Source organism: Musa acuminata, chromosome BXJ1-1 (assembly GCF_036884655.1).
Source record: "Musa acuminata AAA Group cultivar baxijiao chromosome BXJ1-1, Cavendish_Baxijiao_AAA, whole genome shotgun sequence".
NCBI lineage: Eukaryota > Viridiplantae > Streptophyta > Magnoliopsida > Zingiberales > Musaceae > Musa > Musa acuminata.
The window spans coordinates 3,636,371-3,657,356 of record NC_088327.1 but is presented as its reverse complement, the minus strand read 5'-3'; the positions used below and the strand labels follow the sequence as shown (position 1 = coordinate 3,657,356).

The 20,986-nt window shown below is 40.0% G+C and overlaps 3 protein-coding genes across 4 annotated transcripts; 2 read left to right on the top strand and 1 right to left on the bottom strand.

The window, feature by feature from the left end:
• Positions 1–173: 173 nt before the first annotated feature.
• On the top strand, positions 174–10,467 carry LOC103988699 (lipase). Of its 2 annotated transcripts, XM_009407315.3 has the most exons (11): positions 176–337; positions 467–536; positions 3,573–3,652; positions 3,923–3,988; positions 4,131–4,178; positions 4,273–4,340; positions 5,569–5,641; positions 5,728–5,889; positions 9,315–9,509; positions 9,875–9,963; positions 10,054–10,467. In XM_009407315.3, the coding sequence occupies exons 2-11, from the start codon at positions 470–472 to the stop codon at positions 10,265–10,267; spliced, it is 1,062 nt and encodes a 353-aa protein (XP_009405590.2). In that variant the 5' UTR covers positions 176–337; positions 467–469; the 3' UTR covers positions 10,268–10,467. The 2 variants fall into 2 exon arrangements, with proteins under 2 accessions (XP_009405597.2, XP_009405590.2); XM_009407322.3 differs by having other exon boundaries at positions 174–536.
• A 3,261-nt stretch (positions 10,468–13,728) lies between these two features.
• On the top strand, positions 13,729–14,934 carry LOC135587083 (pollen-specific leucine-rich repeat extensin-like protein 4). The gene has a single exon (XM_065101750.1). The coding sequence runs from the start codon at positions 13,729–13,731 to the stop codon at positions 14,932–14,934; it is 1,206 nt and encodes a 401-aa protein (XP_064957822.1).
• Positions 14,935–15,201: 267 nt separating this feature from the next.
• On the bottom strand, positions 15,202–18,315 carry LOC135611679 (BTB/POZ domain-containing protein At1g03010-like). Its single transcript, XM_065107345.1, has 4 exons — positions 18,025–18,315; positions 17,345–17,411; positions 15,961–17,136; positions 15,202–15,890 (listed from the first exon to the last, which is right to left on the bottom strand). The coding sequence occupies exons 1-4, from the start codon at positions 18,117–18,119 to the stop codon at positions 15,351–15,353; spliced, it is 1,878 nt and encodes a 625-aa protein (XP_064963417.1). The 5' UTR covers positions 18,120–18,315; the 3' UTR covers positions 15,202–15,350.
• Between the last annotated feature and the right edge of the window lie 2,671 nt (positions 18,316–20,986).

Sequence of the window (20,986 nt, the reverse complement as noted above, 5' to 3'; positions counted from 1 at the left end):
GATGAACGATTTGATCATAGTTTCATTTATTCCAGTTGGTATTTTGCAGACATCGCACTTATATCTACTAAGCAGGTCATTAAAACGTCAATTATACGCTAACAAAGGAAACCGGTCTCGGCCCAATGGGCCGTTCAACGTACCAAAATATCATCTCACGTACTGTAGAGAGATTTGGAGGTCATGGTGATGCTTCCACGCAGGCGACGACAAATCCCGAGAGGAAGCCCTTTGAGATCCCCTCTTTTCTCTACATCCGCTCTTCCCCCTTTCTTTGCTGTGTCTTTCGAGCGATTCGAGGATTCCGTTGCCGGAAAACGAACTCGGTCGGGCGAAGGTAACCCTCCCCGCGCACTGATCTCAGTTTGAGATAGTACGAGTAGAGCAATACATGCGAACGGTACGTGGGAATTTCTCGTGCTTATACTCGAGTGGTATCTCGCTATTTGGATGATGTTTCTGGTAGGCAATGGATCGGTCGCGTTTGCTGGCGGTATTGGTTTTGGTCTGCGTGATGTCGGCTTGTCGAGGGAGAGGTAATCGCTTCGTCTTGACCTAATTGGCTAGGCGTTATTTGCTGAGTGGGTATACAGGGAGGAAGAGTGATTGTTTTTTATGAGATACCGTATTGCATTATTCAACTTATGATGGAATCATCTAAAGAGAAGTGAGACGCATTATGTTGGTGGAACCGAGTAGATGAACCGACATTACTGATTTTAGCTACGAGAACATGAGATGCTTTAGTTTTTCGTGTTGCTGGATTTCATATCTAAGAAGTTATTATCTGGCTAATTCAGGAACTGGATCAGGTGAACAAGGTGGATATTCTTTCCTATAGTGCTAAAACAATAACTAAAATATGAAAATATGAAATAAAAAAATATAATCAAGATTCTCCAATTAAGATGCCTTATCCTGTATGGCTAAAAAAAAATGACAACAAAATTTCAAAATTATTGCTTGCTTAAATGCGTTATATGATTTAACCAGAGTCATAACATTAGTGTACATTAGTTTCTAATAAGTATAAAAAGGTATTTACTGTTTTGAAGATTATTTAAGTTTGATATTATAACTAATGTAGTATCCATCTATATGCAATTCCACTTACTCGAAAGGTACCTTTCTTTGTATGTTCATATTATTTCTTTTTTCTTACTAATAAATTTGTCTTGTAATATAAGCTACCTCTGACCTTGACAATAAATGATTGTGTTATGTTGTTCTTATTGGCTTCTGCTGATATTTTTTCAGTCAGACAGTCATATATATATATATATATATATATATATATATAATAATAATAATAATAATAATAATATTAATATTAATTTTATGTCTATCTATTCTTAGATAATTGAAGATCAATGATCATCTATTTGAAGATATCATGGTTGCATGCTTTGATTTGATTAGTTCATTTGGCACCTCTTTATGATGTTAATTTTTCTACAAAACAGAAGCACTAGTGGTCACCAAATTTATTATTAATGCCATCGACACCAGGTCATATCTCTTTTTTAACTTAACCTGTCACTCAATACTCATACTGTTGCATATTAATGATGAGATTCAATAGCGATGGGTTTTCTGGACTCATTGATCTACAGTTAAAGGATTACATATTTGGATAGTTTTTAAGTAAAACTTTCATTTATGTCTAATTTTTTATTCTAGGCATGTGAATCAGATTTTGCAGATGGTCTAGTTTGTAGGTGTACAATTCAAAGTTTGCAATACCAAATGATGTAGGACCATGCAAGACTGCATGGTGTACCATCATTATATGAAATTACAAACATTCATAAAATTCTTTATTAATTGAGCCCCAAAGTGGTTGGATGATTTTCCCAAAATGAAAGAGTAGTGTTGTATGTTTGTCAGATTAAAGTTACAAACAAGCAAAGTTCTTAGTTTTGATTGGCTCAGCATGGTTCAGCCAGTATTTATCAGTCTGATCGTCAACCTGGACGCAGACCGCTTAAAATCATAGTCCATTTTGTTATTTAACACTGTTTGCTTTTTTTTTCTCTCTTTTGAATGCCCCATTGCCAATGTGCTAGGGCTCACAACTCCTTGCGAGCATCTCCTATTAATCACCCGTCATGCGGGCACACCTACTTCCCATCAGCGACCTCATGTCTGCTTCATCTCCTCCTCCTTCCTCTTCTTCATTCTTCTTTTACTTCTTTCTCCCCTCCAAATCATTACCATCATATGTTCCAAGTATATGCTGGAATGGACGGACCTATACCAGTATAGCTATGGACTGGCACAGGTCCAATGCCTGAAATTGGAAACCTTGCAAACAAGTATGAAATTTCTGAGGCTACTTATTTGGCTTTTTAAGCTAGATTTGATACTGTATTTTAGAGTTTTTGATACCTTACTGTGAAATGTTTTGCTTAAAGTTGTCTCTAGGGATTTTGGGTGCATTTGTTGATACAAAATAACGCAGGTTTAAAAATTTTAGATTGTGAGAGCACCTAGAAAATATTAAATATCTAGGTTTAGGTTGTTAAGGCCCTAAATAGATATAAGACAACTAGTAAAAAGATATTGCATGTCTACTCAGATTCAGTTATGTGCTAGAGACATGCACTGTCTAGTGTTTCAAGAGAATGACATAAATGGCAAGCTTATAAGTCAGTGCTTAGTTTATTTCTCAGTTAATTAAATATGATTGTAAATTTAAATTTACATATTGATAATTGCATATACCATGGAAGGAACTGGAGCGTGCCAAGACCGTGTTAGATGTGTATGGCCTTGGGTAGACCCTACTCTGGTTTAGTTTGCTGGATAAACTTGCTTCCTTTTTCTTTTTTTTGACACACTATTTCTTGTTTGCTTTCTGCTTGTCTCATGAATCTAAGCTGATGAGTCTCGATGTTTGTCATTTGAGAAGGCAAATTGTTGACATCAAGATATTTTGGTGATGGTGGCAAATATAAAGATAACCTATGGATTTTTTTTAATAAGTCATGAATTTACTATTCTTATTATTATGAAACTGGAGTGTTCCAGTGATGGTTGTAAACTTCGTTGGATTTTCTGCTTTCTGTCTTTGCTTTGTGATTACTTTCTTATTTACTTCCATGTTATCGTTTTTCTAAATACCTTGATTCTTCAATTTTCATACGTGCTTGGCTCCTTAGTGCAAGCAATCTTTTTTTCTAGAACTGCATTTTACCTACTTAGGCTTCCATAAGTGGTTGAATTCACTGCTTAATAGCTGCTTCTTCTCTTATATCCAATATTATACATGAGAACAAGGTTAGATGGGGTACTTATTCTTTGACATTTAGATTCTCTTCGTCCAATCTGCATTAGATTTACAGCTGAAATCCCCAATGGCCGTTTTTCTGTCAAGCTAAACCTTTAAAATTAGAAGTTCACTATTAACCTGGTGCTGTTACACTTGAGATGCATTTACTTGTTGTAACACAAATTACTGAATATTATGCTTTTGTATACTGTTTGTCCTTCTTTTTGAGTGATGTAACATTTTGCATGTCAGTTACTGCAGCTGAGACATCTTTTTGACTGTTGTTTTTTTGTGATTACAGAACTTAGGATCGGTAGCGAGGACAATAGTCATGTGTATAACCATACTCTTGCCAAGATACTTGTCGAATATGCTTCTGCTGTAAGTTTGTTCAACAATACTTCTTTAATGAGTAATATTGCTATTTGTGATAAATAATACTTGTTAGCTTAGAAGATCATCGTGGTCTGATGGCTTGGCCATAAAGAACTAAAGTTTTGGGTCATGCTGTTGATGTGGCTTTTCTTGTTTAACTTGAGTTGTTCATTATCTTGTTCGGTGAACTTTTTTATTTCCAATTTTGTTGATGTTATGTTTAATCACATTTTTCTCATGCCCTTTTTGACCTTCAGATGTAAATGATTCCTGCAGGTGTCTATGTCAGATCTAACTGAATTATTTAGCTGGACTTGCTCTAGATGTACTGATTTGACAGAGGTTTGTAATTCATTTTTTTCTTTACCTTGTTTTATTTGTTTAATTGGATTAGGTATGTATCGATAGCACGAAAAGGCAGCATTTGAAGTTTTTATATGATTTTTACATGGGTAGTTGTAGAAACTAAGGTGTATTCAAACAGGGTTTTGAGGTCGTAGAGCTGATTGTTGATGTTAAGAACTGTTTACAGGTGCGTTCTAATTTTTGTTTCTGTTACTCCAGTGCATAGATAATCTCTTTGTTTCATGTGTCTAATTATACATATAACTGAATTATGTACACAGTCATTTGTTGGTGTTGCTCATGATCTTAATGCTATTGTAATCGCATTCAGAGGAACTCAAGAGAACAGGTACTAATGTTGCTATCATAATTGCAAGATGGTTAAGACCAAAAATGGATGAATTTGTTAGGTACCTCTGTAAGTTGGCATGCTTGTTATAGAATTGATACAAACTCTGGTAAGACATATGTAGAGTGACTTTCTAGTTATGTATACCTAGTTAAGGATCTCCACTGTTATTTCTGTTTTCTTTATCTGATTGTAGAAAAATTATACTGCTACTCTTGAATACGGAAATGATCTTGCTCTAAGATACATCATGAGGCAAGTGCCAAAATTGATAAAGGCCTATAATCGTGAGATGTGCTATGTTTTTGAATATCTTAATTAAATCATTAAACTGTAATATGGACAAAGCTTAGATGGAGAATCTTTTTGGTTTTCTTGTCCAAATTCCTGATATTTGGTTTTTCATATACTAGTAATGTGTATCATGTTTCAGAGATTTTTTTTATGGTTATTGATGAGAATAGAGTAGTGTGGTACTGCAAAAGCACACTTTAATTTTATGTTAATTTAATACATGTATAAGCCTTGTAAATCTTTGCTTATACTGGTAAAGTATGGTTCTGAATACCGTACCATACTAGTATCCAGATCATTTGTTGGTACGGTACATACTAAGCTATACCAAGCATACCGACACATGATACAGTAAGGTGTATTGATGTACCGCCTATATCGGTCCTCTATGTGTCTGGTGCGTACCGCTCATACCGAGCGGTATGGTACGGTACCATGAGGTAAAGTATTCAACTACTACTTAAATTTGGTAGGATAAGGACTTTATTTGATCTTCTAACAGTTTAAATTCATCCAAATTTCTAAAGCTAATATCTTATTTTATTATTAAATATAAAGCATTTGATAATATAGAATTCATCCTAACAAACCCAACATTCAGTAATAAATAAAAACTTAAAAAAAAATTAAACACAAACAAACTAAAAACATAACTTCCCCTAGGTTGGGATGCATTAGTTATTGATAGTTACCTATTGTAACTTTTTGAGACTATCTATTGATAATATATAACTTATCCTAACAAATCCAACATCCACTAATCCAAACACACAAACTAAACACTTGAGTTCACCTAGGTTGGGATCCATTAGTTTTTTATAGTTATCTATTGAAACTTTTAGAGACTATCTGAGCATTGTTGAAAGGTAATTGAGTTTGTGTTATTTTACTTCTCTGTTCCTTGAGTTTTAATAGAATAGCTCTTTTTTGATAGTCTTCGTAATTGGATTCAAGACCTCTTCTGGAAGCAGCTAGATCTGAACTACCCAGACATGCCTGGTGCCATGGTAGGTAACGCTAGTTAAGAATTTGGAAGTGTCTACTTGGAAATGCACACTGATTTTTCTTTATACTCTTCCTTATGTGACTAAAGGTGCACCATGGTTTTTATTCTGCTTATCATAATACAACACTACGCCCTGGGATCATTAGTGCTGTTCAAAAGGCTAGGGAGTTATATGGAGACATTCCCGTCATGGTTACAGGGCATTCAATGGGAGGGGCTATGGCTTCCTTTTGTGCACTTGATCTTACTGTAAGTATCACATCATTACTTTTCTTTTATGATTTTACATGCAAGTTCTTTTATGGCATACTTCTTTTGGATTTAGGCTATTCTTATATTCAATTCTAATGTGGATATAGGTTGTTCTATATTCAGTACTAGATTTGCTCCTATGTGAATTGCTTTTAGATTTCTTAAGCATACGTGGTCTTCCATTGTTTCTTAGGATTTCATTTTATATGGTTTTTCATCTTTGTAGAACGATGAAACTTGATTGTAGAGATGTGATCTTCAATCAAATCAAATTTTGATTTCATCCATCTTTTTCTTCATTACCTTTATTTTTCTTTTTCTTCTACTCGAGTAATCTAGGAAAGAAAAATAGAAACACAGGATATGTTGCCGTGTGACAACTTATAATTTTTTCCAAAGCTCCATCTGAAATACTAAATCTATTTTAAAGAAAAAAAAATTTCTGATCGAGTTTGAAATATGTCAGTTATAGTTGAATGCAAGTTCATCGTCAATCCAAACAAATTTGGGTTGATGCTTGATCATTATTTTTTCCATGTCAAGTGTAGAATCAGAAAGGGTCTCTTTTCAGTCATATGGTCCTCATCAAGTGCCATCACATCTGAGTAGAAAGGCAAGTGGTTAACATCCCATGATGAAAATTCCATTGCTCACTGCCTCCGGCTTCTTAGTCCCACTCATGCATGGCTATTGGGAAAGAAACGATGAAAAAAGAGAGAAAAGAAAGAAGGGAAAAATGAAACAAAACAAAGGAAAATAAAGAAAGACAAAAAAGAAAGAAAAAGAACGCATAAACCATGGTTTTAGGTTTTTGGTACTGGACCCATACCAGTTCTTGGCTGGACTGATATGGGTCCAGTATGCACCGACCACACCGTTACACGGTTTATCTCAGCCCCCCTTTTTAAGGGTTTCAGATGTCTGAAAACCATAAGAACTCTATTTTATGGATATCTCATAGATTCATACCTAATAAAGTCAACATTCATATAATTTAACTGATTCAAATCTACAAAATAACATATACACTGAAACAAGTAACATATAGGAATCAATAATGGAATCTAAGAATACATTGTAATATGGAAATAAGTTAAAGAGTCATATAATCAATTGTGCATAATAAATGATTGTACATAAACTTAGTCCTACCACCAAAATGAATGTCATGGTCCCATGGTGGGGGATCAGGGTCCTCGATGTAATAATATTGAAGATCAATGCGGTACAACTCTGTGATCCAAATATGAAACGGCTTCCATGACATCTTTTACTAGCATATACTGTGCTACTGATGTAGCAGTTGTTTTCATCATCATGAATCAGCCATGGTGGGAGGCTCCTCATGCAAGGACTGTGATAAATATAACTGTAGAAGACATAGTACACTGGAGCTGTGGTTCTCAACAGTATATTGTTGTTATGTTCTGTAAGATGTATAGATCTTCGAAAATTATGATTAACTATCATCATGCATCAGTTCGCCATAAGATTCAAGATAATAGGAATGCTAGGAATACAAGGAACTACTGTTTGACTAAGTATCATGTAGGTTCCTTTTCCTTGTTACAATAACTGGATGCATGGGCCTATTGTGTGTTATTATGAGCCTTAAAGGGGAACAAGAGCTTAAAAGAGTCTCTTTTTAGCTGTATAGAACTTTAAAGGGGACAAGAAGGGGAACATGCCGAGGATGGGCCTGTTCTGCGAGCAGATTGCCCATTGGGGCAGTCCACATCACAGTTCACTGACAAACTGATATGTATCATTCGTTACGTATATAGTCAGCTTAAAATCATCTCATTTGGTATGTATGTAGAACCTTGCTCTAAACAATATTTCTACTACTAGAACATCATCTAACTGGAATTGTCTTTGGTTCAATACCATTGAGAATCTGGATCATGGTCATCTTCCTAAAATGAAAAATCTCCTAAGTGTGGGCCTCAATTCTTCATTTTCAGACATATCCCAAGTGTGCATCTGGGATCAAAATTTTATTTTAGAAAAAATCCATTAAGTGTGGGATCAATTTCTTCAAATTTGAAAATCTTCCAAGTTTGGAGCTAAATTCCCCATATTCCCAAGTTTGAGGCCAAAATTCTTATTCTTGTAAATCTCTTTATTCTAGGGTTAAATTCATCATTGTTGGAAAACTCTCATACTTTTTGTTAGATTATCCAATTTTGAAAATATCTCATTGTTGGAGCTGACTAACCCTTTTTTTTTTAATCTTCAAAGTTTGGGATTAAATTCCCTAATTGCAAAATCTGTCAAATGTGAGGTTAATTTCCCTATTATTGAAAATATTTAAGTTTGAGATCAAATTATTATTCTTAAAATTTTTTCAAGTTTGTGGTCAAATTCCTCATTCTTAAAAATCTCCCATGTGAGTTGTCAAACTTATCATTCTCGAAAATATCTCAAGTCTGAAGCTAAATTTTTGGTACTTGAAATTCTCTCAAGTATGGGGCCAAATTCTCCATTCTTGAAAATCTTCCATTAATTCAAAATTTTTCACTTTTGACTATCTCCCAAGCTTGAATTCAAATCTCCCATATGTAGAAGTTCCAAGATGATTCAAGTGAAAGAATGCATTAAAGGATGAAGTCAAAGTTGACACAACCCCTTAATATTTGCATACATGGTTGGCACTAATTCTGAACATTTCAAAGAAGAAGCAACCATTTTCTTATGATACCAAATATTTATGTCAATGTACATTGGAGGTATAAAGTCTTCAATCTATATATAACAAATCACATTCATGTATTCAACAGAGTAAATTTGCATGGGTCATACATAAATAAACACATGCGCATCATAAGTCTTGTAGAGGGAGAAACTTATGATCCTATAAACATTTACCAAACTGGGCTTGTTCAACTGCAAGTGTTGTTGAAGTTGTTACACTCTTCACCAGCTCTGTTGCAGAAGGCATTTTCCCTGTAACCATAGCAAGGCATCCATGATATTGTCTTTTCATGTGATAGAATTTGAGCTTCTAGTTCAGAAAGAGCACACAGAGTTAATTGTTTTACACTCAGAAGTAACTGGACCCATCTTGTCATTTTCTTAATTCTAGTTATATAGATGAATTTAAAATAATCTATTTCTGAATCTTGCCATTGCAGTATTGGTACCATATTTACTGAAGCATATTATTTGGTCTTCCTTCCTTATTTTTCTCTTCATGGATGTATTGTCCTTATGTTCCCGGATCTATACTTGTTTTGCTAGTGCATTTTTTATTCCATTATTCTCTTAAAATTTATTCTTTATAATTTCCAAGGATTGGTGTCATTCGTAAACAAGCATATTTTAGGTTTTGCGAGGATTGCATTTTTGGCAGCGCAACTTATGTTTCATTTTTTATCATAATCTTGTAAATGAGTTTCTTTAAAGGTGTGTGTTCTTTTTAGGTCAATCACAGAATACAGAATGTTCAACTTATGACATTTGGACAACCTAGGGTTGGCAATGCTGTTTTTGCTTCATATTTCAGCAAACATTTGCCACATGCAGTTCGAGTTACCAATGAGCATGATATTGTGCCACATTTACCACCATATTACTCTTACTTTCCCAAGAAGACATACCATCACTTTCCAACAGAGGTAAATGATTCGAGTTAAAATTACCTTTTTTTGCCATAGATGTTGATGTAGACAATATTTTATATGCATTTCAATTGATGTTCAGTTTTGAACTAAATTGGGGCTGAGCCTTATCTGATCCGCTGCACTAATTATTAAACCAAGGATATTATTTTGCACCCCATAATTGGATATCTGTCTTCTTGAATCCATCATGATAGACTCTTCATTTTAGAGATAAGCATACAACTTCATACTTCCATTTACTGTTCATTTCATCTTCCAATTGTTACTACCTGGGTGCTTCTTCTACCAATTGCTTTGAAACTGACATTTCATCTTTGCAATATCTATACTTTTGTTGCCCCTTTTATGAATGTTTACAGGTATGGATCCATAACTTTGGATTAGATAGTCTTGTGTATATTACTGAGAAGATATGTGATGGTTCTGGTGAAGACCCTTCGTGTAGCAGGTCAGGTTTCAACAGTGCCACTATTTTGATTTAGTTTGACTTCTTCGTTATGTTAAAAGCTCTTAATTGTCTGTTATCGGCCATCAAAAGGTCTGTAAGTGGGAACAGTGTAGCAGATCACCTGGAGTACTTCGGGATTGATATGCAGGCAGATACTTGGGGCTCCTGTGGAATCGTGTTCAACGAAAATATGGTGCAGTATCAAGTAGATCTTGCAGGAAACATTGTCTTATCGAAGTGGCCAACTGTTTCATCAACTCCACAACAAATTATAGAAGCAGATAAAGGTCGGAGTGCTTCTTAGCATCCCCAGCCACCACCACCAAAATAAGGAAAACAGAAGGAAGAATGGGAAACTACATGTACATAGTTCTTATGGTTTACAAGATTAGCCAGCATTGCCAAAGCTGTATCTATACATTCACCAGGAATAAATCCTAGCATCATTAATATGTTTACCAATTCTAAGGTATTGCAAAATAAACTCATTTCTTCACTTGGTTATATGAATTTATATGTGCTGAAAAGTGCTAGTAATCTATCAAACGTGCACAAATTGTCTAATGTCTTTCTGAATTGCCTGTAGATTTAACATTTTATTGTTGTAATCAGGTGCATAATTTCATGGGAGGAAGTCAGGTTGTCTGTCTGTATTGACAAGACCCGGTTGGAAGTAATGAATCCCAAAGGTTCCATGATTCCTCCATCTAATGCTTACTTAATCCGCTTATAGTTTGTTATATTTAATATTTTAGTTTTTATAATTTAAAAAATTATATTGACATCTCTATAATATGAAAGTGAAATAAACATCATCGGTTTTATGAATGATAAAAAGATAATTTTAATATTTTAATTGATGATGATGGATGATAACATCATTGAGGGTCATAAATGATTGTTGTTGATGAGGAAAGCAACAAAAAGAGGTGGTGGCTGCTTTGTATTTATGTCGATGTAATTATCGAGCGATTCTTTCATCGTTATATATATACGTCGGCATCAACGTAATTGTAGAGCGACGAAAGGGTCGTCGATGCAGATGTCAAGTGACGATTCTCGATATTTACATCAGCGTCGATATAGATGTAAAGTGGTTCTCATTTCTCATCGCTATTCTCATCCACAACAATCACTCGTAGTCTCTAACAACGTCATTATTCGTCATCATCAATTGAAATATTAAAATTATCTTTTTATACTTTATTTTCATATTTTTGTTGATAAAATTAATGATGTTAGGGTAAAAGGACTTAGATATTTCACTTTAATAACTAAATGTATCTAATTACAGGGGATAATATATAATTAGTTCATATATACATCATTATCCTTGTAAGTAAAAATGTTATTTTCATGATTCTAACCTTAATGAATCCAAGTCAAAGAAAATGTTATTTTCATGATTCTGACCTTAATGAATCCAAGTCAAATTTCTTTTTGCAGGGGTTGGTTCCAAGTGATATTAATACAATAGGGTTTAATGTCAATAAGCAAAAATCTGTATTGTGTGTTAATTTTCATCTAGAAGCCAAATAAAATTCTGTCATAATTCATGATAAAACCCTTGAGTCTTGGAAAATATGAGTAAATCTCAAATTTTAATTTTTTTTATGAATACTTAAAATAGCCCAAAGACCTTTACTCAGTAAAAAAATGGTGTTGCCTTGGTGAAAATTATAAGAACAAACATAAAACTAAAATATAATATGAAAACACAATTGGCAAAAATGAAGGGAAACAGTTGAGGAATGAAGAAGACCTTCTGTTTGGGTAGAGATGAAAAATTGAGAGGACAACTAAAACCTTTCAAATAGGGTACAAATTAGAAGAAAAGAATTAAATATCAAGCCCTTATTCTTTTCCCACTCTTTGCCTAAACAAGCATGTTCCTTTTTCCTATCAAATTATTGCACCTTATCATGCCATGGTCAACCTTTTGATCTACTTCTCTTTGGATAGAGATGAAAGATTGAGAGAACCCCTAAAAATAGTGTAAAAGTAGCATAAAAATATAAGGAAGAAAAAACAATAAAATAAAATCAAGCCCTTTGTTTTCTTCCTACTACTACTCTTCCCTAAACAAGCATTCTATTTTTTGAATTAAATTATGGTATTTATTTCTTTTCCTAATATAGTAAAAACAGGTGCTTTTTCCGTTATTCACCCATTTCTTTTGTGTTCCCCCATTGATTTTTGCTAATTGTAGACAAATAGATGCTTAACTGTACAAAAGAAACAAAGATAGCCAAAGGAGAAGAAGCCAACCATATTAACTACCATGAAACCAGGAGAGCCACACAGTCTCTCCACCCCCGACGCTAATCACCCAAATAACACTCCTTCCTCCTCCTTCCTTCATCCTTCACCTTGCCGTCCTGGAAGCCTCTCCCCGGGTGGTTGGTGAGGCCTGACATGAGAACTTTCGGCCCACCATCCCCTTTCCCCTTCGTTCTCCTCCTCCTCCTCCTCTCTTCCGCGGCCGATGGCGTCGGGGACTTTATCCACTTCCTCGGTACTCCGTCGATCTTGCAGCCCAACAGAACCATCATCCACACACTATCCTTTCCCTTTGTCCCCATCGTCAACGACACCATACCACCACCGGAGGCGTTTATCCCACCCATTGTGAGTGACTCCTTTCCCTCCTTCGGCGTTGGTGACATCCCCGAGGCAGAGGATGCCTCCACCCCTACTAGCTTCAGCAAAGCCACCGTCCGGCAGCCGTCGATGAGTGATGCCGCCACCAATGCGAAGCCGTTGTCGAACATCGGCACAATCAGCAATCCCCAGCAGTCGATTAATGCGGCCACCACCGATGTGAAGCCTCTGTCGAACGCTGGCACAACTAGCAACCCCCAGCCGGCGACGAATGCGGCCACCACCATTGCGAAGCCTCTGTCGAACGCTGGCACAACTAGCAACCCCCAGCCGGCGACGAATGCGGCCACCACCATTGCGAAGCCTCTGTCGAACGCTGGCACAACTAGCAACCCCCAGCCGGCGACGAATGCGGCCACCACCAATGCGAAGCCTCTGTCGAACGCTGGCACAACTAGCAACCCCCAGCCGGCGACGAATGCGGCCACCACCAATGCGAAGCCTCTGTCGAACGCCGGCACAACTAGCAACCCCCAGCCGGCGACGAATGCGGCCACCACCAATGCGAAGCCTCTGTCGAACGCCGGCACAACTAGCAACCCCCAGCCGGAGACGAATGCGGCCACCACCAATGCGAAGCCTCTGTCGGACATCAGCCCAACCAACAGCAACTCCCAGCCGTCGGCAAATGCGGTCACCACCGATGAGAAGCCTCTGTCGAACATCGGCACAATCAGCAGCGACTCCAAGCTGTCGACGGATGCGGCCACCCCAAGTGCGAAGCCTCTGTCGGACATCAGCACAACCAACAGCAACTCCCAGCCGTCGGCAAATGCGGTCACCACCGATGAGAAGCCTCTGTCGAACATCGGCACAATCAGCAGCGACTCCAAGCTGTCGACGGATGCGGCCACCCCAAGTGCGAAACCTCTGTCGAACATCGGCACAATCAGTAGCGACTCCAAGCCGTCAGCGAATAAGGCCACCAATGCGAAGCCTCTGGCGAACATCGGCACAATCAGCAACCCCAAGTCGTCGATGGATGCGGCCACCGCCAACGCGAAGCCGATGTCGAACATCGACAAAAGCGGCGAACCCAAGCTGTCGACCAATGCGAAGTTGCTGTCGACGAATGCCGCCACAAACCCGAAGCCGATATCGACCATGTCGCCAGTCCCGTCCATCATCGCGGACAATGGCGAAATCAGCAACCCTTTGCTCAAACGCGCCCACACTGCCATCCATGCCTGGAAGCGAGCCATCGTCTCGGATCCCAACAACTTCACTGGCAACTGGGTCGGCAATGACGTGTGCTCCTACAACGGCATCGTCTGCGCTCCCTCGCTCGGCGACCCCTCCCAGGACGCGGTGGCAGGCCTCGACTTCAATGGCGCCGACCTCGCTGGCCACTTCCCCGTCGAGCTCGGCCTCTTGCACGAGATCTCCCTCATCCACGTCAACTCGAACCGATTCCAGGGGCAGATTCCGGGGAACCTCTCCAACCTGCAGCTCCTCGAGGAGCTCGACCTGAGTAACAACGGCTTCGTCGGGCCGTTCCCCATGGAGGTGCTCCAGCTGCCCAAGCTCCGCTACCTCGACCTCCGCTTCAACAACTTCGAGGGGCCATTGCCGCCCGAGCTCTTCGACAAGGATCTTGACGCCCTGTTCTTGAACGACAACCGGTTCAACACCACCTTGCCGGAAAACCTGGGCAACTCCAAGGTCTCCGTCATGGTTCTGACCAACAACAACTTCGAAGGCCGCATCCCCAGGAGCGTCGCACAGATGAATGCAACCCTGAACGAGATCATCATCAGCAGCAACCATTTTAGCGGCTGCTTACCGCTCGAGTTCGCGTCGTTGGGCAACGTCACGGTGTTGGATCTGAGCTCCAACTCATTCGCTGGGGTCTTGCCCAAGAGCATGATCAAAGGGTTGCAGAACGTGGAGCTGCTCAACATCGCCGGCAATATGCTGACCGGCGTGGTGCCGGAGAGCATCTGCGACTTGAAGCACCTCATCAACTTCACGTACTCCTCCAACTACTTCAAGGGAGACGCATTGAGTTGCCCCACGACGTGGAGTTCGGATGTGGTGTTCGATGGCCAAGTTAATTGCATTGCAGGACGGCAAGGACAGAGGGCAGCAGAGGACTGCGCTGCCGTGGTGAATCATCCGGTGAATTGCGGTGGTGGGAATGTGAAGTCGCCACCATCTCCAGCTCCCATCTTCTCGCCACCGCCGGCGCCACTCACGACACCGTCCCCGCCACCACCAGCCACTGCGGCGGTGCCATCACCGTCGAGTCTCCCACCAGTTGGTGGGTTCGAGTATGCATCTCCACCTCCCCCCATCTTCAAAGGCTACTAGTTTGGCTTCAATGACCCGAAAGGGTTTATGATCTCTATCTTGACTGCTGTCTTTGCACGGGGAGGAAGGGAACAAATGTATACGCTGAAATGACCATTTAATGTTTCTCAAGAACTCAAGTCTCAGAATCACATGTTTTCGACTTTACCCAATTGGGTTGGATGAGTTAACTCAGAATTTATTGCCTATATATATATATATAATTCTTTGACATGATCGAGATTAGCAAGATTTCGTTGCTGGTCATTTTGATCCTTCTCAAGCATGTGTTCAGGAAAAGACAAGTATATCGACTCTTCAGCTCTCAGAAGAACGTACAGAGCAGAAGGAGATCTATCGAAGTACAAAACTTATCATCAAACACGTTCCGACATCATGGCAAACGTGAGGCTACACACACCAAACAGGACAATGCTTCACGAGATGGAGTGGCGCCGCCGCTTCTGAAACATGAGGCGAGAGTCGGAAGCAGTCTTGGAGCTCAAGGGCTTGGCATCCCTCCTCCGGAACAAGGAGCTGAGCTTGCTTAGCTTCTTCGTAAAAGATCTGAGCAATTTATTGGCAGGATTTGGACGAACGAGCTCCTTCTTCATGGAAACGTGATCCTTCTCGAGATCAGTCAGCCGTATCCGCATTCGTGCGACCTCCAGCTTGAGCTCCCTGTTCTCTCTCCTCACTGATGCGTAGCAATCTCTGGGCGAGATGGCGCCACTCCCCACCCCGCTGCCCGATCTTTGAGAGTACTGACCGTTTGCTGAGCCGAAGAAGAGCTGATCATGGTTTCCGTTGATGGCGTTTCGGAGCCTGATCTGCTCGAAGTAGAGGACCTGCACCGCCATCTGCACGGGCAGCCTCTCGTTCTGGGCTGCGTGGCTGCAGGCTTCCTGAGACAGCTTCTGGCAGTCGATGGTCTTGCAGAGGCGGTAGCGTTCTGAATCCTTGATGTTGGGATGGACCTGGAATGATCTGAGTTCTATTACACGATCGTCAAGATTGGGGCTTGTTCTGCATAAGATTGGAAATTACCTTCAGGAAGATATCAACAGCCCGGTACAGGCCATCGTTCACGACTCGAGCATGATCCGGGAGTAGCTCAGCAAGAGCGATGAACTTGGAGGGCGTCAGGTTAGAATCCAGTGCGATCTCTGCAAGGTAGCTATCCAAAAGCTTGGAAGCTTTAACCATCAAGCTCTGCTTTGGAGATCGCGGGCTATCGAACACATAACGGCTGTCTCTATCCTCTCTCAAATGAGCTCCGTCGTCGTCTTCCTCCTCATCCGAGTTCAGGAAGACGGAAAAGATCCTGGCGATCGAATCCGTGTCATACAGCGAGTGACTCCCGGTATGGGTGCTTGCAGGAATCAGTATGTCTTCCAGAATTGCTTGGTCAAGCTGGATTCCGATTCTCCTTTCCAGGTCTGCTCTACAAAGCGTGGATGCCGAGACCATTGTGGCGGTCTTGAGGAGACCTGAAAGGAATGCCAGTGGCACCGGGCTCTTTCTCGACTGCGTGGGGAGTAAGCTGACGATCGTCTCTACCTTGATCTTTTGCTTCTTCACAGTCTCTGCATCGGACAAGCTGCACTTTGATGGCCGGATATCTCGAGCTGCGAGGCCTTGGATCGAGTTCTGGGCGTAGTAGATCAAAACCCTGCTTACAGTCTCCTGCTTCAGGCCTTTGGATTTCATGGCAGTGAGAACCCGTTGGAAGAAATCCAAGTTCAGCATCACCAGAGCCTTCCCCCACCAGTCTGCTGTTGCTTCCACCTCAATGCGGCCATGCTCAGGTGTTGCGAGGCCTGTCGTGTGTTCCACTTTGCAGGCGTTGGTTGCGATCGCCATGATGATTCTGCTGATCAGGTTGATGTCCTCTGCTACCGGGAGGAGGCTTTCACAACGATGGAGCACGGTGATCGAGTTCAGGTTGTTTGAGAAGACCACTTCCTTGAGGAAGATCTCAGCTCGGAGCTCCAAGTTCTTCTCTGCGAATTCCTCCGTCATCTCCAAGTAATGCGCTGCGCAGCTCAGCATGGCGACGTTGGAAAGATCGAGCTCTATGTGGACGCCGTAGCAGAACTTGGCGGCGAGCTCGAAGGCTTCTGCACCACCCGGTGTGCCTTGCAGATTGATGCGTGTCACCTTCGAATCTTTGGCCTCGGACACAAGCTTTCTGATCTTTCCGCTCCTTGAAACCAGAGGGAACTGCAGAGATTGATGGCCATGTCGTGAGTGAGTGTTCAATGCTTAATAGCAAAATGGATTGGGCTCAGGAAAAATGGTACAAAACATTTGGTATCACATGAACTACAACATTGTTCTGCACATAGAGTTAGAATTAAATGCAGGGAACAAAACTCAAGTTCTTTCTGCCTTCCAAGGAATTGATCATTTGGATTCGACTTGGTCTCACCTTGTGGAGTGGAAAGCTTGATGTGCCAACTTCAACTGTGAGATCACTGGAAACATCAGAGAGAGGCCTGTAAGACAAATCAACAAGAGTGCAGGAGTCAGCACAGCACAGATGAACATTGTGAAGAGGTTCTTCAGTCGACAAATCAGGAGTTTTGATGAAAGATTACTGTGTAGAAGAGAGAACCCATAGATTGGAATCTACTTGTTATTGCTGACATTAACATGACATGAAATTGCTGCCTGATATCTTAGCAGCAAGAAAACATTGTGGAGCATGGTTTGCTCCCCATGATGCAACCTTTGACTAAATAGCCTGCTTGACATAATTGCCTATGATTCATTCTCTTTCGTCTTTTGCCTTCTCTTCAACTTTCTGAAGTTTTATCAGCAAGAACAGGACTGATGATGAGATAGATATATATCATGCCTTTTAAATCTTCTTTCGTATTAATTGCTTTTAATTGAAATGATTTCTTTCATCTTTCATCTTTCTTCTTTCTTCTTTCTTCCATGCCAACATGACAGAAAACTACTACCACATAAGGGATCTGTAGCAGAAGAGTTTCCTACGTAAAAGAAGCCTATGAATCAAATGAATAATTTGGAACACCAAACAAAATATCATGAAGAGGAAATCGATTTCGACAACTTCATGCGTGGTCTGGAGATCGGAATTACCATTCGGTGGCCTGTCGTGTGCTCAAACTGGACCGAAAAATTCGCTTCCCGGGAACACTTTGCTGCTTCAGCTCACTGACAGTGGCCACCCCCATCTTTTCCTCTCTATGACAAGAAGGAGGCTGCTCTTAGTCTGATGCACGGAGGAGGGAATGAGAACGACGGAGTGTGCTTCTTCCAGTGTTGTAGGTTTATGAGGGTGGAGTGGGGACAGGGAGTAAAGCTCTGCAAACTTGATGAGAAGCCAAGTCTTGAGAACAGTGAGATAGTAGTTGATGATCTGATGAGAACTTTTGGATGACTCTTCCCGATCACTCTGCGCAAAAGGTAGAATTTATAGTATCACCTTTTGGCAAAGAGGACCAACTCGACATAAAGTTCATTGTTGTTGGATACATCTTCTCATTTTTTTATAGCTACCACCATTGCTTGCTAAATAATTCTAGTCAAGTCCTGAGATTGATATCTCAAACTCTTCCTTTTTGTTCTATTGATATGTTCCAAGAACAATGCAGCAAAAGAAGCCTCCATGACTGTGAATAGTATAAACACATTTTGCTAAGATTAAGAGTATTTATGGTAGTCTCCTTCATCTTCTCATGAAGTCTCAATAGTTTGAATGTCATGCCCTCTGTCAGATGGAGAGGAAAATAGGTTCAGCATGAGTTCTTAGTTTCATGAGTAAAAGAAATGTTGTTTGCAGGTACTGTTAATGATAAATGCACAAGCTTAATAAAAGGATGGCCAACACTGCTTGTTCTTCTATCTTTTAGAATGAATATGAGGTGTGAGGTGAGTGGGGTGTCTGTGGCTTTTCATGAACTCCAATATTTTACTGATTGCCATGTGTTTGTGTAGTTTGCAGCATGCATCTTCAACAAATGCTATCAAGTTCATGACTAGGCCTCCAAGAAGGAAGAGAAAGAGGCAGGCACAAAATAGAGTTGAGTTCACTTCCAAGCATATTTCCTGGATAGCTTGGCAGGTCATGATGAAGGTGAGTAAGAATTCTCATTCTGAAACTTGTGTTTCAAGTGTATTGTGGCACAGGTACCTCTGATCATACCCAGTGAACTTGGATCTGAGCCATCTGATTGGGATCCAAGGGCTAGGAGGGGTTGATGGGAGCTGGTCTGTTGGTCTATGATTGGAGAGACAGGGGCAAGAACCTCTCTCAATTGCTGATCCATTGTGGATGGAAGGAAGTGGGGGTTGGATGGGGAAGGAGGCGACAAGATTGAGAGGAGGGAGGGATGTGCAATTCTTCTCCAAGACATGGTGGTAAAGAGGAGCTAAGAATCATTAGCATAGGTCAAGCTAGTGGCCCTCATTATGGCAGACAAAAAGAGAACCACCCATGACATGTTTGGGCCCATATGACCTAATCTTTATTTATGACTTGATTTAATCCATATGATTGTGCATCATTTCAACAAAAGCAGATGGTCCTGTCTGCAGGACTACACATTACAATTGGGTTTGGCACAAGTCATGTATAATGAGAGGATTTCTTGTAGTGAACACTTCCCAATTGGATATAGACATCATTTGCTCTGATTGTTCTTGATTTGAGAAACTTGCAACTCCAGCAAAAGGAGGTTCCTGCAATGATCCATGGCAACTCAGTATACTCTTTCCCAAGATTTGGCTATATCAGCTGCAATTTCTATACATGCAGGGATAAAACTTTGCACTAAGGTCTACTAAATTAGTCGGTTCGGGATAATTTTGATTGATATTTGTCGATTAGACTATCGATATATATATATATATATATATATATATATATATATAGTGTTCGGGATAAAAGCATGACTTCTCGCACTTGTTAGGAGGCCTGCATGGCTATTGCTCATGTATCGTGAAACCATCATTTTTGGTACGATCTTCGTCTCTTTCTTTTTCTTTTTCTTCTTCCTCTCCATACTAATACATGATACGTCGGAACAGTCCGGTCCATATGGGTCCAACCATGGATCAGAATAAGTTCGACAGCTGAATCCGAAACTGCAAAAATTGCTCAGTGCATTCATCAGTTATTTTGGGACTCCATAGTCTTTCAGGATGACAGTCAATACTGCCCTCAAACTACTACCTTATTCTGAAGCACTTTTCTGCTGTCTTGGTATCTTCAACCACTGACACATGACCATGATCTTGATTTCTGGAAGTTGTTCTGACTGCTCCTTAAAGCTGATTAATCAGCATCTTCAACATTTATTTTAGTTGGCCAGCTGAATCAGCTTATACTTTAAACTGACATTTGATAGTTCCAAGCATATGATCATGAAACTATGAACATGAACTGGAAAGAAAGCTTAGTATAGCTGGTTCTACTTTAGAGCAAAAAGTTATGGGACAAAGCATTAAAAACATGAATGATACCACTATTATTTTGATTAAGGAACAATAGATGTTCCCCAGAACTGGATCAAAACTTAGCATGGAGCAAATTGATGGGGGAAGAGTGTTCTAGGAAGTACAACCAATGGGCTGAGGTGTTGGCAGAGATGAAAATAATCTGCATACATGTGCTTGAAATTTCTAATTCTTTGTAGGTTATTTTGCTGGGGTGTCTGTTTCTCTCACTCCATAAACTTACTGAACTATTTTGATTGCCAGGTGGAAAAGGAAAGGACAAAGGATGATGATGATGATGCTTGCAACTCATGAATGGAGTTGGGAATAGCAGTTTGAGCATGGCATGAGAAAATTTGCAGAATGTCCATTGCAGCATAATGCTCAGATAAGGAATACTTAGGTTCAGACTCAATAAAACATTTTAATTGTTGAATATGAAGATTTTTTTTTTATAAAATATATCTCTCTCTCCCTTTTGTTGAAGAAATTCATTCCAATAAGCAGTAAATTCAGAAGATCAATTGTTCTCCAAATCCTTATTTTGGTAATCTATACACATCAAATCTCCTCTTCCTCCATGAATCATTGACTGTTGTTAACA

What these genes read in the sequence shown, in the direction of transcription:
- LOC103988699 (XM_009407322.3), top strand. Translation starts at nt 470, where the DNA reads ATGGATCGGTCGCGTTTGCTGGCGGTATTGGTTTTGGTCTGCGTGATG. An exon ending in CAGACATGCCTGGTGCCATG is followed by an intron (nt 5,642 to 5,727) that starts GTAGGTAACGCT and finishes ATGTGACTAAAG; the next exon opens with GTGCACCATGGTTTTTATTC. An exon ending in GAAGACCCTTCGTGTAGCAG is followed by an intron (nt 9,964 to 10,053) that starts GTCAGGTTTCAA and finishes GGCCATCAAAAG; the next exon opens with GTCTGTAAGTGGGAACAGTG.
- LOC135587083 (XM_065101750.1), top strand. Translation starts at nt 13,729, where the DNA reads ATGTCGCCAGTCCCGTCCATCATCGCGGACAATGGCGAAATCAGCAAC.
- LOC135611679 (XM_065107345.1), bottom strand. Translation starts at nt 18,119, where the DNA reads ATGGGGGTGGCCACTGTCAGTGAGCTGAAGCAGCAAAGTGTTCCCGGG. An exon ending in ACACGACAGGCCACCGAATG is followed by an intron (nt 17,412 to 18,024) that starts GTAATTCCGATC and finishes TTTGTCTTACAG; the next exon opens with GCCTCTCTCTGATGTTTCCA. An exon ending in CAAGCTTTCCACTCCACAAG is followed by an intron (nt 17,137 to 17,344) that starts GTGAGACCAAGT and finishes CAATCTCTGCAG; the next exon opens with TTCCCTCTGGTTTCAAGGAG.